This window comes from Exophiala viscosa, assembly GCF_022695815.1.
Source record: "Exophiala viscosa unplaced genomic scaffold EDD37scaffold_11, whole genome shotgun sequence".
Classification (NCBI taxonomy): domain Eukaryota; kingdom Fungi; phylum Ascomycota; class Eurotiomycetes; order Chaetothyriales; family Herpotrichiellaceae; genus Exophiala; species Exophiala viscosa.
The window spans coordinates 201,488-216,424 of NW_026944363.1; the positions used below are offsets into that span (position 1 = coordinate 201,488).

At 51.4% G+C, this 14,937-nt stretch overlaps 10 protein-coding genes across 10 annotated transcripts; 6 read left to right on the forward strand and 4 right to left on the reverse strand.

Annotated features, from left to right (window-relative positions):
* The first annotated feature begins 59 nt into the window (after positions 1-59).
* EDD37DRAFT_133767 (MC family mitochondrial carrier protein) lies at positions 60-1,513 on the forward strand. Its single transcript, XM_062809466.1, has 4 exons — positions 60-326; positions 469-480; positions 532-1,297; positions 1,348-1,513. The coding sequence occupies exons 1-4, from the start codon at positions 212-214 to the stop codon at positions 1,376-1,378; spliced, it is 924 nt and encodes a 307-aa protein (XP_062666704.1). The 5' UTR covers positions 60-211; the 3' UTR covers positions 1,379-1,513.
* On the reverse strand, positions 1,343-2,525 carry EDD37DRAFT_133890 (NADH-ubiquinone oxidoreductase 23 kDa subunit, mitochondrial). Its single transcript, XM_062809468.1, has 2 exons — positions 2,126-2,525; positions 1,343-2,056 (listed from the first exon to the last, which is right to left on the reverse strand). Exons 1-2 carry the CDS (start codon positions 2,413-2,415, stop codon positions 1,660-1,662), a joined length of 687 nt encoding a protein of 228 aa, XP_062666705.1. The 5' UTR covers positions 2,416-2,525; the 3' UTR covers positions 1,343-1,659.
* Positions 2,526-2,707: 182 nt separating this feature from the next.
* EDD37DRAFT_653133 (NADH dehydrogenase 1 alpha/beta subcomplex 1) lies at positions 2,708-3,269 on the forward strand (the record flags this gene model as incomplete). Its single annotated transcript, XM_062818524.1, has 4 exons — positions 2,708-2,932; positions 2,980-2,997; positions 3,046-3,175; positions 3,223-3,269. The coding sequence occupies 4 exons, from the start codon at positions 2,708-2,710 to the stop codon at positions 3,267-3,269; spliced, it is 420 nt and encodes a 139-aa protein (XP_062666706.1).
* A 259-nt stretch (positions 3,270-3,528) lies between these two features.
* On the reverse strand, positions 3,529-5,183 carry EDD37DRAFT_659386 (CoA-transferase family III domain-containing protein; the record flags this gene model as incomplete). The annotated part of the gene is made up of 2 exons (XM_062819036.1): positions 3,529-4,807; positions 5,128-5,183. The coding sequence occupies 2 exons, from the start codon at positions 5,181-5,183 to the stop codon at positions 3,529-3,531; spliced, it is 1,335 nt and encodes a 444-aa protein (XP_062666707.1).
* On the forward strand, positions 5,081-7,139 carry EDD37DRAFT_639080 (isovaleryl-CoA dehydrogenase). The gene is made up of 2 exons (XM_062817135.1): positions 5,081-6,839; positions 6,884-7,139. Exon 1 carries the CDS (start codon positions 5,454-5,456, stop codon positions 6,771-6,773), a length of 1,320 nt encoding a protein of 439 aa, XP_062666708.1. The 5' UTR covers positions 5,081-5,453; the 3' UTR covers positions 6,774-6,839; positions 6,884-7,139.
* A 388-nt stretch (positions 7,140-7,527) lies between these two features.
* On the forward strand, positions 7,528-8,558 carry EDD37DRAFT_639082 (uncharacterized protein). The gene has a single exon (XM_062817136.1). It carries the CDS (start codon positions 7,672-7,674, stop codon positions 8,131-8,133), a length of 462 nt encoding a protein of 153 aa, XP_062666709.1. The 5' UTR covers positions 7,528-7,671; the 3' UTR covers positions 8,134-8,558.
* Positions 8,559-10,284, reverse strand: EDD37DRAFT_595042 (DnaJ protein, subfamily C, member 2). Its single transcript, XM_062814567.1, has 3 exons — positions 9,937-10,284; positions 9,838-9,886; positions 8,559-9,783 (listed from the first exon to the last, which is right to left on the reverse strand). Exons 1-3 carry the CDS (start codon positions 10,225-10,227, stop codon positions 8,786-8,788), a joined length of 1,338 nt encoding a protein of 445 aa, XP_062666710.1. The 5' UTR covers positions 10,228-10,284; the 3' UTR covers positions 8,559-8,785.
* Positions 10,285-10,494: 210 nt separating this feature from the next.
* On the forward strand, positions 10,495-11,388 carry EDD37DRAFT_653138 (uncharacterized protein; the record flags this gene model as incomplete). The annotated part of the gene is made up of 3 exons (XM_062818525.1): positions 10,495-10,824; positions 10,879-11,239; positions 11,291-11,388. 3 exons carry the CDS (start codon positions 10,495-10,497, stop codon positions 11,386-11,388), a joined length of 789 nt encoding a protein of 262 aa, XP_062666711.1.
* Positions 11,389-11,543: 155 nt separating this feature from the next.
* On the reverse strand, positions 11,544-12,677 carry EDD37DRAFT_568849 (pre-mRNA-splicing factor slt11; the record flags this gene model as incomplete). The annotated part of the gene is made up of 1 exon (XM_062814201.1): positions 11,544-12,677. One exon carries the CDS (start codon positions 12,675-12,677, stop codon positions 11,544-11,546), a length of 1,134 nt encoding a protein of 377 aa, XP_062666712.1.
* Positions 12,678-13,320: 643 nt separating this feature from the next.
* On the forward strand, positions 13,321-14,841 carry EDD37DRAFT_134649 (sterol 24-C-methyltransferase). Its single transcript, XM_062809473.1, has 2 exons — positions 13,321-13,833; positions 13,884-14,841. The coding sequence occupies exons 1-2, from the start codon at positions 13,577-13,579 to the stop codon at positions 14,782-14,784; spliced, it is 1,158 nt and encodes a 385-aa protein (XP_062666713.1). The 5' UTR covers positions 13,321-13,576; the 3' UTR covers positions 14,785-14,841.
* The last annotated feature ends 96 nt before the right edge of the window (positions 14,842-14,937 follow it).

A 14,937-nucleotide genomic window follows, 5' to 3' on the forward strand; every position in this document is an offset into this window, starting at 1 on the left:
GTTGGAGTTCGGGGTGGAATAGACTGACTGACCAATCAACGAGGAGCGCTTTTGCCCGCACCGATAAAGGAACAAATTGCGTGCCCAGGGGAAAAATAAAAGCTGTAGGCCTTTACATGTCCACTCCGTCTGCTGTCATTATGAGGAGGTAAAGCTTGCAGGGCATCTAAATCGCAGAGGTTGAGGTCAAGTGTTTGGAGAATTGGCAAAAATGGGCGACAGCGCGGAGGAGCTCGAGGCTCATGCAGCCCAAAATGGAAGCTGGGCAAGAACCGCAAAGGATCTATCCTCAGGTGCCGCTGGAGGTGTCGCGCAGGTACTGCTAGGTGAGTTGAATCATGATGGGCTGAAGTGTCAATCGGGGGCACGCCAGAAAGAAGAGTTCTCGTTGTTTCTGGCCTGCATGATGGATCATGTTCGAGGTCGCGTGAGTTGAGGATCGAAGCACAGGCTGACCCATTGAGCTAGGTCAACCATTTGGTAAGCATGAATGATATGCGAGAAACTCAACAGAACAGCTCACGGCTTCAGATATCATCAAAGTACGGCTCCAAACGACATCCAAATATCCCAACGCTGTGTCATGTGCGACCTCGATCTTTCGAAATGAAGGACCTACAGCGTTCTATAAAGGAACCTTGACCCCCCTCATTGGTATCGGGGCTTGTGTCTCTGTGCAGTTCGGCGCCTTTCATTACGCCCGCCGTGCTTTCGAGGAGCGGAATCTGAAAGCCAACCGACCTGCCGACCTATCCTATGGCCAATACTATCTTTCCGGTGCCTTCGCTGGTCTTACCAACTCGGTTCTGTCAGGCCCCATAGAGCATGTCAGAATTCGACTCCAGACTCAACCTCACGGGGCTGATCGGCTGTACAGTGGACCCCTGGACTGTATCAAGAAGCTGTCCGCTCATGAGGGCGTGCTTCGTGGTCTCTACCGTGGCCAAGCCGTGACTTACTGGCGTGAAGCCCAGGCCTACGGTGTCTGGTTCCTTACATTTGAGTATCTTATGGCGCAAGACATGAAACGCAACAATGTCAAGCGGTCTGAAATCTCGTCTCCTAAGATCGCATTTTACGGCGGATTGGCTGGCGAGGCATTGTGGATTGCAAGCTACCCATTTGATGTGGTCAAGAGTAAGATGCAGACTGATGGCTTTGGGCCCGATCAAAAATACAAGTCCATGCGGGATTGTTTTGCAAAGACCTGGATGGTCGAAGGCATGAGAGGCTTCTGGAAAGGTATCGTGCCAACACTGGCTAGAGCGATGCCCGTCAGTGCGGGCACCTTTGCAGTGTAAGTCGTCTGATGAAGAGGAGAAAGCAAGTGCTAACAGGATACCATAGTGTTGAGATGACCATGCGCGCTCTTAGCTGAGCTGATCAAAAGAGGTCGATCCATTGGATGGCTTTATTGGGCTTTTAGTAGCTGAGGACGGCTTCCATATCGAACATGTGTTTAAACGAATTGGGGAGTTACAAGCCAACGGGTTGGTGGGTGGCCGAAGGGTGTTTCTGCATGAACTGTTTCCGAATTGACCACCGCGACGAATCTTTGATCGCAAATAAACCGCTGGAAAAGGCACAATGCTCGCATTTTCGCTGCCGGTCATAAAAGTATGTACACAAGAGATAGAGCAAGTTTGCAATGACTTCTCTTTATCTGTACGGAGCATCTGCTCTTGCCACAGCTGCCAACTCGGGCTCCCACTTGTCACCGTTGGCAAGTAATTTCTCCTTGTTGTACAGAAGCTCTTCTCGGAACTCCGTAGCATATTCGGCATTTGGTGTCTCAACAATCGCATCAACAGGGCAGCTCTCCTGGCACATTCCACAGTATATGCACTTTGTCATGTCGATATCGTAACGTGTGGTTCGTCTTGACCCATCTTCTCGCTCTTCGGCTTCGATTGTGATAGCTAGTGCCGGGCAGACAGCTTCGCAAAGCTTGCAGGCGATACATCTCTCTTCGCCAGACGGGTACCGTCTCAGAGCATGTTCGCCTCTGAATCGTGGTGAGATCGGGCCTTTCTCAAAAGGATAGTAGATGGTATAACTGCATTTTTGGGCGTCAGATCAATACTCACAGTGTTTATCTTAAGATGATTGAAGGTGTATGACCTACGGTGCTCTGAAGAATTGTTCCATCACGACGTACATGCCGCGCATCATCTCCGTGAGCAGGAAATAATTGCTGGCTTTGTCCGCAACATTTTCGCCTTCATCCCATCTTTTCGGTCGAGGTAATCTGTATCCTTGAGGAGGAGGGCCTGAGGGTAAAGCATTTCGAGGACTCGAGGTATGGAATTGAGCTGTGGCGCGGAGGAAAGGTGATCTCTCTACTTGTCGGAGAGGGGCAGAGGTCGTCAACGGTCTCGCGACCAGCCGAGATGCTGATCGAAGGGACGAGGCCATGGTCTATGTCGTTTGGCGACAGGTTTTGATGTCTTGTGGCGAGCGCGCAGAAAAGACGAAGTTGATGATGTCTTGTATGTGCATTAGATGTAATGGAATCAATCCTGCCCTGATTGGCCTACCGGATACTAGAAAGGGTCACGTGAATCGAGCTTTGGGCGAGAAAGAGCATCGTCTGGCATTTTGGCCGAAACTGCGAGCTTGACATCAGAAATTCCACCATTGCCATCCATACGACCACGTCCTCTTTCCCTACCTTGTACACTTGTTCGGTTGTTCTCATCTCGACAAGATGATCCGCGCAGGTGCCGTCAGAGCGCTGTACGCCGTCACCAGGACTCAGGTCCCTCGACAACTTCCTGCTTTCCGCAACCAGATCTCTTCCTCTCTCCTGCAATCATCCCGAACCGCGCCTTCTTTCGCTATCACAAGCATACGATGCTACTCTGCACCCGCCGGGCTCTCCAAAGATGAGGTGCAGGGACGGATAATGGATCTATTGAAGAACTTTGACAAGGTGCGCATCTGAGAGATCTAGTCGGGTTTATCGCTAACATCACGCAGGTCACGGATGCATCAAAGGTAGCTTGGAGAAAGACCCAACGAAAGCCTTCTAATGACAACGTATAGATCAGCGGCACATCACACTTTCAAAACGACCTTGGTTTGGACAGCCTGGATACCGTTGAGGTCGTGATGGCAATCGAGGAAGAATTTAGCATTGAGATCCCGGACAAGGAGGCCGATGCCATCCACAGCGGTACGCAGATTCTACGTTGACTAGGAGCAGCTGACTGACAAATACAGTTGACCAAGCCGTCACTTACATCAGCAATCAACCAGATGCGCATTGATTGGGGTTGTTTACGAAAGGTGTAGACGTGGCCAGGAACAAAATCAAGGATTGTACATTTTCCTCGTCTCCAGGAATGCATTGCAGTTGTACTACCAGGAAACAATATTAGATCTCCGAGGTCTTTACCGCGATCTCTGATCACAACTCTACATTACCTCTCATCGATTGTTTTTTTGCGGATGCACAGTCAAGTGTCCGGCGACTCTATTTTCTACCCTTCTACATGCTTTTCATTGAGGCGATAGCTGGATCATCTATCATACAATTCCCGACTTCTTCAGCTCGGAAATGTCAGCGGATCCGTATCCCAGCTCTTTGAGCACCTCATCGGTATGCTGGCCCAGCACTGGTGGTTTTAACCGTACGCCCATCTTCGCGCCTGAGAATTTCATGGCTGGGCCGATCAATTTCAAAGCTCCATCTTTGGCAGCTTCAAATTCGTCAATCTCGAGCACCATGTTTCTTGCTTCAGCTTGCGGATGTTCCAGTGCATCAACCACATCATTGATTGAGCCATACGGCAAGCCACTGCCCTTGAAGACGGCCAGCCATTCATTTTGCGTCTTCTCGAGGAACTTGTTCTGCAAGGTGTTGTTGAGCTCTTCCCGGTTCTCGACCCGCCCATCGTTTGTGTTGAATCGCTGGTCTTCCCCAAGTTCTTCCATGCCCATCCGCTTACAAAGACCTTTCCACTGCCTGTTGTTATTGGCAGCAACGAAGATCATGCCATCCTTTGTTTTGAATGCCCCGTAGGGCACCAGGTTCGGATGCCCCAGACCCATTCTCTTTCCTCTCCTTCGCTGTTCTGGCCCCTTGTCCACATCGAGGTTCAAAGCTGCCAATCCGACATTGATCAAGAGACTGAGAGCACTCTCGAACAAGCTGCCCTCAATCTGGCATCCGACTCCCGTTCTGTTTCTCTGGTTCAACGCCGCCAGGATGGCTCCATGTATGTATAGGCCTGTACAGAGATCCGCCATGGCGACACCAGGTTTTGTTGGTCCACCCTTTGGATCACCAGTAATGTGCAACATGCCGGCTTCAGCAAGAGCGATGGCATCATACCCAGCCCGGTCTCGACTTGGACCACTGGCTCCATACCCGCTGCAACTCGCGTAGATGATGGCTGGATTGATCTTGCGAAAGTCTTCATACCCCAAGCCCATCTGCTCCATCTTGCCGGGCACGAAATTGTTGACCACGACATCACTGTTCTGGGCAAGCTTCTTCACAATCTCCACGCCTTTAGGGCTCTTCAGGTTGATAGTTACGGAGCGCTTATTCCGGTTTATTGAAGCAAAGTACAATGACATCAACTTGTGCTCCGGTTGCCATTTTTGTCCTTCGCCGGCTGCGCGCCATTGTCGCGTCTCGTCTCCCGTGCCAGGTTGTTCGACCTTTAGTACATCTGCGCCATAGTCCGCAAGAATTTGCGTGCAGAATGGACCGGCAAGCACGCGAGACAGATCTAGTACTCTGACACCACTTAGTGGGAGGTCGTTGGTACTGGATGCTGTCGTGGTCGTTGACTGCAGTCTTCCGAATTGTGAAAAGCCAATCGCTGTATGTGTTCGAGCATGTCGAGGCCTCGTATAGACGGCTAGTCTTGTCAAATGGGTTGGCTTTGTCATTTTTTGAGAGTCATGGGCGTCGAATCAAATCTGGCACTCGGTTCTACCGAACTTTTGCTGCACTGCACTGCACTGAACATGGGCTTCGGGATGATATACTTCCCGATCGCACCTCTATTGACATTACTTCAGCTATTCCTTATAACACGCCTCAGTTGATCTATGTTATGTGTACGATTCCACTGTATGTATCGGACGCTACTTGCCGACGGAATTCAACCGCACGCCGAAAAAGCCGACGAGGAAGGCTCTGCGCGGGGAAGCACGGAGTAGGTTGACATGTTTGACGGTCTATACTTACCTAAAGCAGTGGAGCAATCATACCCATGAAGCAGACCTTGGTAATTGCTCGCGATGGACGCTGGCAGTCCCGTTGGAGACCCAAGGTACTCTGTGCCATATGCTACTCATCAATGCGTCCTCGAAGCCAATCCTCGTTTTGTGTCCTAAAGACCGAGCAATGCAAAGTTGACGGATAAGTGCCGCGAGCCACGACCGCGCAAAATCATAGCACAGCAACGTCTAATAACACCAGATCACTGCCCGCTAATATGAGTTCCAAAATACTTTCCAGAGGCGTGTACAGGCATCTCAAGAGACCTTCTACGATACAGTCAAGTTCACCTACACTCAGACCAGCATTTTCGATACCATTCTCGAGCACCCAGTACCGCCAGGCCCGCGGCACAGAATACCTACAGCTCCATGATCCAGACCTAACAGACTCACAGCGCGAAGTGCGCGAAGCCATCAGCAAAGTCTGCTCCCGATTCGACGACACATACTGGTCCAACGCGGAAAAGAAGCACCGCTTCCCCCTCGAATTCCACCAAGCCGTCGCCAAAGATGGATGGCTGGGAATATGCATGCCGTCCGATTACGGCGGCAGTGATTTGGGAATCGCAGAAGCGGCAGTCATGGTTCAAACGATCGCAGAAAGCGGAGCAGCCTACGCCGGTGCCTCAGCCGTGCACATGAATATCTTCGGTCTTGAACCTGTGCGTAAGTTTGGAAGTGAGGAGCAGAAGCAAAGAATGCTAGTACCGCTGATTGCGGGCAAAGAGCGCGCATGCTTTGGCGTGACGGAGCCCAACACGGGTCTCGACACGCTGAAATTGCAGTCACGGGCTGTCAGGGATGGCGACCATTACGTCTTGAGTGGTCAGAAAATCTGGATTTCGACGGCACAAGTCGCGGAGAAGATTTTAATACTTGTCCGGACGACGCCGCTGGAGAACGTCAGCAAGCCTAGTCAGGGATTGAGTCTGTTTTATACAGACTTGGACAGAAAACAAGTTGAAGTCACGGAGATCCCGAAGATGGGACGAGAAGCGGTCGACTCGAATACGCTATTCTTCGATGGGTGGAAAGTACCCAAGGAAGATCTCATTGGCGAAGAGAACAACGGGTTCAAAATGATCATGCATGGGATGAATGCTGAGAGGATACTTATCGCTGCTGAGGCGCTGGGCATTGGATTCGCCGCGTTACGCCGGGCAGCTCTGTATGCTGGAGAGCGAAAGGTGTTTGGACGGCCGATTGGGAAGAATCAGGCTATCCAGCATCCTTTGGCGGATAGTTGGATGCAGCTTGAGGCGGCGCGATTGATGATATACCAGGCTGCGAGGATGTATGATGCTGGATATGAGACGGGCGAGTATGCCAATGCCGCGAAGTATTTGGCTGCTGAGGCGGCTTTTCGGGCCTGTGAACGTGCGGTCATGACGCATGGTGGGATGGGGTATGCGAAGGAGTATCACGTTGAGAGATACTTCAGGGAGATTATGATTCCGAGGATTGCCCCCGTTTCTCGAGAAATGATTGCCAATTACATAGGTGAGAGGGTTCTTGGGTTGCCCAGGTCTTATTGAGTGTTGGGAACACGTATGTGTAGGTGTTGGGAAAGGCTGAGGTATCCGATAGGGAATGAAGAGTGTCTGCGATATTAGTGTGAAGATTGCGTCGCGGAGCGTAAGACGACCTTGGAGCCCCCGTTTCTGAGGTGGACCAGTCCGAGGTCATTGACAGTCAATGCTGTAGACTGATGGTTCCTGTTCACGAGATTCCGTGCGGCTGTGGCTTCGGATCAAGACATGGCGCGAACACGATACCGAATGTGGGCGAATGACGCGCATCAAGACTCTGCCGACGAGGCTTTGCAGCAACGTGGAGGATACTCAGATAGGTAGAGAGGATACTCAGATAGGTAGAGAGAATACCAGAAGGTACTGGTCGTGCAGTAGTTTGGTCAAAAGGTCACCGGATGATTGACGTCGATAAACTTACCAGGTATGCACAGCCTCGCTCATCGCCTACGCACTGCGCCTCGCTACGCCACACCCACACCGTCCAATCAACGTCGATAGCTGTCTGCCAAAATCCTCACTCCATTATTTCATCCAATTGTATGATCAGATACTTGGTGATTTGGCCACGGCGAAGAGAATCCCCGAAATCTTCTAGACGTTCGTTCAGCTTGCATGTCCTTTGGCTCGCCTTCTCCGCAAGGCTGTGAAGACACATCATGAATGGCTGGTCTACAACGACGCCTCGGTTGACGCGGCCGAGTACGAGTTATCACGCATCCTTTGATCTCGGGTGCCTGCAGATCCTCGTGGCAAGGTAAGTATATAAGAACATTTCCTTCACTCTGTCTTGATCGAAACATCATCATCACCATCACACATCCAAGCATATGATACAATCACATCTCCAACTTTTAGCACTCACCACATACCCTACCACAACCAACACATCACCCCAACCACAATGTCTGGCCCCTACGACTCGAATTACTCCTACTCCCAAAACTACCAATCCCAGTACCCAGCCAATGGGTACGGCTACAATAACCAAGCCACCAACGGCTACCCAGCCGAGGGTTTCTCCCAATCCTACCAATCTCAATCCAATTACTACGACACCCGCGGTTCTCAGGACCAATATACCAATACCAACAAACAATACTACAGTCAAACCCCAAGCACTAGTACACCAGGCCAAGGGCCTGAAGGCGATCGTGGCCTAATGGGCGCCATGGCAGGTGGTGCGGCCGGCGCCTGGGGCGGGCACAAAGTCCACCACGGCTTCCTCGGTGCCGTCTCAGGCGCCATCATGGGCTCCCTGACCGAAGACTACGCCAAGAAACACCACAAACAGAACAAGAACGGCCATAACAGCGGCATGAACAGCCTGGGCTCGACAGCGAGCAGCTTCTTCAACAAGCGATAAAACGGGATTGGTGGTGTTGATTTTTGACTCTCAGACTTCCGAGCAGGCGTTGTGTACGAAGCAATGAAGAAGAATGGACCGGGAAACTCCCTGCCAAACTCTGTACGAGATTGGGGAAGCGAGCGAACGTCTGTGGAGTTTTGGGCCTTCGTCAAGTCTTGCTGTGGCGGTGATGGTCCTCACGCTGGCGAGAGCGAGCATCAGTTGCTTGTCTGTTTGCTTGTTTCCGGCGTGATCTCGGCTTTGAGCATCATGTGTACACTACTATATGGGATTGAGGAGTTTCTGGGTCATCGCGATGGCATGGGATATTGGCCATGGGCATTCGGTGTTTGGCGAAACATAGCATAGTCGGGCGACATGCCCTTGAATCTGAATGCAATGGATTTTCATATGGAAGTCCATGAGCAATTTCTTGAGAAACGTAGTCTAATTCGCATTGATGCTCTGCAAGTGCGTCCTTGAGTTTGTCGCGGTTTTGCCTGCTATCGACATCATAAGCCCTTCTCTACCTGCTTGAACATGCTTGCTTGATCGTAGTTTGCAGTATGCAGAACTCTCTTTTGGTCTCGCGTATCCAGCCTAAACTTCCTGTCCCTCAGCTCGCCAACAACAGTTCATTCGCTTGCTTTCATGGACTGTGGTCAATGGCTCATTTCAACACCTTGAGATCGCCCTCCTTAAGCTTGCCAGCACCGACAAGACCGCCAGTCGTCTCGGAGAACGCTTCCTTGACCTTGCCAGCATCTTTGCCAGCGACATTCAACTTGGAGACCAAGTCAGCCAATTGATCCGGATCGATGCTGCCCAAAATCTTGTCGACATCGTCCAGAACACTGTCGACATCGGAGGCACTGGCTTCACCTTCGGCGAAGTAGTTGACGTCCTTGACGCTACCCTTGACGACACGCTTGTTCTTTTTGACTGCGTTCTTTGCCGCTTCTTTGGCCTTCTTGTTCTGCTCCTTCTCGACTTTGGCCTTCTCCTCATCTTCCTTCTTCTTGCGCTCTTCTTCTTCTTTGGCACGAGCTTTCTCCTCGGCCTCGCGCTTCGCAGCTTCTTCCTTTTCGAACTTCTTCTTGTTCTTGTTCTTGTTGGCTTGCTCGCGGAATTTCTTGATACGTTGATCTTGAGCCAAGCAGTCATCGACCAACTGGCGCAGACGTGCGATGTCCTCAGACTTGCGCTTCTTACGTTGATTTTGGTTCTTCTTCAAAATGTGTCTCTTGTGATCACGGCCTTCGTTGTCGTCAGGAACGTCCTCGTCCAGATATTCGAAAGTACGCCATGAGTCAAAGCTGTAAAAGAAATCGTAGAACTCTTCTACTTCTTCTTTCGTGCTGTTGTCGTCTCCTAGTTTCGGGACTGGCTGTTTGTTGCTGAAGCGGCCTTCACTCTCGAAGACTGCGTTCCATTTCTTGTAGAAAGCACTGGGCTTCTGTGTCTCTTTCTTGCTGGGTGGTTCAACATCAGCGGCCTCATCCACGGAGTCGAATTGGCGGCGCTTGACAGGATCAGATAGGATTTCGTTTGCTCGTTGAATGCATTTAAAGAATGAGTCGTTCTCCGCAAGGCCTGCAGCGGCTTTCTTGTCAGGATGGTGTTTAAGGACCTTCTTTCGGTGAGCTTTCTTGATCTGCTCGTCCGTGGCTGCGCGTGATTGTCAGTCGAATGTCAATTTGTTTCCGAGGCGAAGTAGCACACCTTTGAAGCGATATTTCGAGAGACCGAGCACGGCGTAGTGATCTTGACCCTGTAGACTTGATCAGTAGGTGAGCTGAAGATGACGATTGAGCGACATACTCTCCAATCTTTGGCGTCTCGAGCGAGCATCATGGGATCCTCAGGCTCACTGATCTCGCCGTCATCTTCTTCCTCGACCTTTTTGGCACGAGAAGCAGCTTGTATTCTGTCATCCTCGCTGAAAGTGCGCCCATGGCGCTTACGACGAGCGTGGGCGAGGAACTGAGCACCGTAGGGCTCGACTTTGCGCTCAATTGAGGAGGAGAGAGACCCGAGGGGGCGGAAAGCAGGGTTTGTATCGCTCTCGCCTTTGAAGTCCGCAGGCGGAGGGGGAAGAACAGTGGCGGTCATCTCTGCTTCCAACTCTTCTAGAGTTGCAGGGTCGTTGGCGATGGAGTGGACTTCACAATCAAGTCAGTTTGATCCCAAAAAAAAGAATTGGATGCACCAGCACGGCTAAATTCCGGAGCTCGGTTAACTTACCATAGTCGGCGTAAGCCTGGTCGCTTATCAGCGGCCTGCCGCCTATAGCGCGGCGAGGCATCTTAGCGGCTCGGTTGACCTTCCTGGAAAAAGAAGAAGAGAAGGTCGTTGTCAGATGCGGCGACGACCCAGGACATGTCGTGTGAAATCCACGAGCATTCACAGCCTGTTTTCCTTGGCAAGAAAGATCTCATTGTGCTGGGTTACCTCCCAGAGCTCAATCTTAAAGATCCTGACATTGCGCCTGGTGTCCTCTGTGAATATAACGACCTAGGCCTGCTCATTCCCTCCTGCCATCCCACCTCCGACAACGACCTCGATCGCCTCCTTCTATTCCAGGATCCAACTTCTGACAACAACGTGGTCCTCGTCGCTCACTGCTGGGATCTTACTTTCCACCACGACCTAAGCCTTCTCGTTCGTTTCCGTGATCCCACCAGTAACGACTTACCAAGCTCCTTCGTTGTGTGCGGTGCGCTCCTTAACCTCAGCGACCTGGACTTTCTTGTTGCATTCTAGAATACCGTCTCCGACAACTCACTCAGCTACTACGTTTCGCTCCGTGTCCTCCGCGGCATCAACGACTTGACCTCTCTCTTTCCTTCCAGATTCGCACCTCCAACAACCCACCCAGCCCATACCATGGCAGCAAAGGCAGCGTACCGACATCTGCTACGAGCAACACGAATAGCTTTCGAGGGCGACTACACTCTATTACACGCGGCACGGATGCAAGCACGGACAGGATTTGACAGCCTCAGTTCACTTGAGCCAGCATCAGAAGAAGCGCAGAAACAGATTCAACATGCTGAAGGCGTGGCCTCAATACTGCGACACAACCTTGTGCAAGGACAGCAGGTGGAGGGCTCAGAGACAATAAGTATGATGAAGTTCTGTTAAGCTTGCGACACACATACTGACCATCTGATAGAGCTGAATTTACACAAAGACATTGAGCGTGGAGATAACGACACAGTCAAAAACCCACTCGGCAAAGGAGGAAAAGTGAAAGTCGTGGGAGGTTCATAAAGGAAAACGACAAAGATCAAAGCTCTTCGGACTGTGAAACTACGATGATATCCAGTGATGGCCACAACAACCATTTGACCCCAGCAGCATACGGTCTGCTTCCATGAACGCCTTGCTCAAAATTGTACGACTTCATCTGCAACGACCGACCCGTATCAGTCACCAGACAGGCTGGCATAAGTGACCTCTCCCTGTCCTGGCGGAGGCGCAACCGTGAAGGTATTGCTCTCTTCTTCCGTGGCTCCTTCAATAGCTTGTACACCTTCACCACCAGAAATGGCTCTTTGCCCGGCTTGCGGCCCTTTCACCGCAGCCGCCGTCTGTCTACCTTCCCTCGCCCATTCGAGTCTTTGGTCACGATCGGTGTTATCAAGTGGTTTCGGCTTGCCCCATTTGATCCGCAGCGGGCAACCCTGGATCACGGCTTTTCCCTGGCAATGCGCCGCCGCAGCCTCGGCTCCTTCTCTGGTGGCATAATTGATGAACGCACAATGAGCCCGGTGAGAGCAGACTATCGAACGGAGCTGGCCAAAAGGAGTGAAGAACGTGCGGATGGCATGCTCGGGCAAATCATCCTCGACGCCGGTCACGAATAGTGACATGACATTAGGGTCGGCTGGAGGTAGATAATCTTCGGGTTGTGGAGGACGTGCTGCGACTGCGACTGCTCGAGCACCGCCAGGAGCTGGTCGCGAGCCTCGTTGCGCATTTCCAGCTTTCTTTGAGTCCGAAGTGCGAACTGGACCTGGTCCATAACCACTCTGTTTCTGCTCGGCTGGCTTTTCTGATTCCTCTCCTGCTGCTTCCAACCGTCGCTGCTTTTTGTAGTATGGTTCGCTGTTGGCAAGTCTCCTCAGGAGGTCTCTCGCCTTCTCGTCTGTCTTTTCGTAGGCCTCGACCGCACCACGACCCTCTTCCAGTTCTTTTTCATGCTCCTGCGCATAGTATTCTCGGTTGATGCCGGACGATGGGCCAGGAGCCACCATTTTCAGTGCCGCATCTCGGACTGTGATGGGCAGACCGAAGGAAAGATCAAGCATGCAACATTGGCAACAATTTTTTAATCGGGCGCAAGTCAGGCAAATATTCGTTCGCTTCGTTCTTGCGGTCCGGTCTGCTTTCCAGCGGAAGATTGTGAATGGTCTCGTGCAGATCTTGCATTCGGCTCCGTAATCTTCTTTCAACATTTGCACATACGGATTGTCTGGTAAACAGTTCTCGCAGCTGGAAGGGAAATCGGTGGTTTCCCAGCCAGATCGATTAAGATCTTGTTTGATCTGAGGCGGCATGGCGGGCAGAATTGAGGCACACAATCGAGCGGACAGGCGATGTCAAGACCGAACACGTTCGAACTTGAATGAGTTGTAGGTATCTGTGCTCGCCCAACCTGACAAATGTTCGTTGGGGAGAATGGCAAGTGGGATGATTAGTAGTAGTAGTCAGCCTGGTTGAATTTTGTTCGACGTCAGGTTCAAATTATGGAATATCAGCACGTGATGCGAGTAAAAGCGGCGACATGATCATGCCTTGCCTCAGGAAATCGCAGAGTCCAGCTGCTTCTACATCTTCCATCTTCAGACTCGTCGACTGCTCGAAGTCAAGTCGCTTTGTGCAGGAGGTGACTTGCTCTGGAAACTTCTCTTCGGTCTACAGACGCGATGAGCGATATAGGTGAGTTACTATGGTCACTGTGTTGTAGAGCCAAGAAGCCAGTATGGAGTTGAAGGCAACATCAATGTACGGATACTCCGCCAGCTTGCGCTGTACAAATTGCACTCCGACTTACATCGGATGTGCCAGCACTTTGGTCCGCATAGGTTGTATGCTGGTCAGCGTGCAGCACGACGGTCAAGCGTTATGGGGTGACGCCACGGAATACGAGATTCCCGGTTCCCCTGCCAAGGCTACAAGATCTGGCCACTGGGAAACGGTTGAATGGAGAATTGCGGTGGTCTCGCTTCCGTGTCGAACCATTAATTTTTTGAGCGTGATCCGGATTGAGATCGCCCGCTTCATTGAACCTCCCTCCCTTCCCTAAAGCAAACGCATTCCCTACGGCTGTAACTGACGTTCGTTTCACAAGCTATTCTGTCATTCCATGATTCATTGTCTTTCATCAAACCTGTGACTCTGTCCATCTACTTGTGAACTCCCTCTGTCCACCTAACAGACCCTTTACCATCTCAACATGGTATCCACCGCAACCTCCCCTGTGGTGACCCTCGAGCAGGAGAACCACGCTCGCGATGCAGCCTTTAACAAAGCTCTTCATGGGTCATCCGCCCAGGCTCAGGGTGGTCTGATGGCCATGCGCAGGAAGGACCAAGCTGCACAGAAAGCGGCGGTTGACGAGTATTTCAAACATTGGGACAACAAAGCTGCGGCGAACGAGACGGAGGCGGACCGCAAGGCACGAAGAGACGAATATGCTACACTCACCAGACAGTATGTCCAGAAGCGTCAATCACTGGAAGCTCATCACTAACGTGCACCAGCTACTACAACTTGGCCACAGACCTGTACGAATATGGTTGGGGTACCTCGTTCCACTTCTGTCGGTTTGCCGCCAAAGAGTCCTTTTACAAAGCAATTGCCCGCCACGAACACTACCTGGCCCTGAGAATGAACATGCAGGAGAACTCTCGTGTCTTGGACGTTGGTTGTGGTGTTGGTGGCCCTGCTCGAGAGATGATCAAGTTCACTGGCGCCAATGTTGTCGGATTGAACAACAACGATTACCAGATTGAGCGTTCGTTACAATATGCGGTGAAGGAAGGCCTGGCAGATAAGTTCTCTGCAGTCAAGGGCGACTTCATGCAGATGTCGTTCCCCGAAAACAGCTTCGACGCAGTCTATGCGATCGAAGCTACCGTTCACGCCCCGAGCTTGCAGGGAGTGTATGAGCAAATTTATAAAGTGCTCAAGCCAGGAGGCGTTTTTGGAGTCTATGAATGGTTGATGACGGACAACTACGACAACGACAACCCGGAGCATCGACGAATCCGACTTGGTATCGAACAAGGTAATGGTATCTCCAACATGGTCAAGGTGTCGGAAGGATTGGCGGCCATCCGAGGGGCAGGATTTGAGCTCGAGCACCATGAGGATCTCGCAGAGCGACCAGATGCGACGCCCTGGTATTACCCTCTTGCGGGAGACTTCCGACACTTGAGCAGCATTGGGGACCTCTTCACAATCGCCAGAATGACGTGGTGGGGACGAGGATTGATTCACAGATTCATTGGTGTCGGTGAGACGCTGAAACTGATGCCGCAAGGTACGCAAAAGACGGCAGATAGTCTTGCACTTGCCGGGGACTGCTTGGTTGCGGGAGGAAAGCAGAAGTTGTTCACCCCCATGTATATGATCATCGCTCGCAAGCCACTGAACGCTTGAGTGAGGTCGGGTTGTTCTTCTCGGTTGGCAAAAGGCGTTTCTAGGCACCAGGGTGTAAAGGACAGATAGATCTTAATACAATTGTACGGGCTCAAGCTCCGACTCCAATGAATACTATAGTAGAACTTGTCTAGCGAACCTTGCCATTCGACG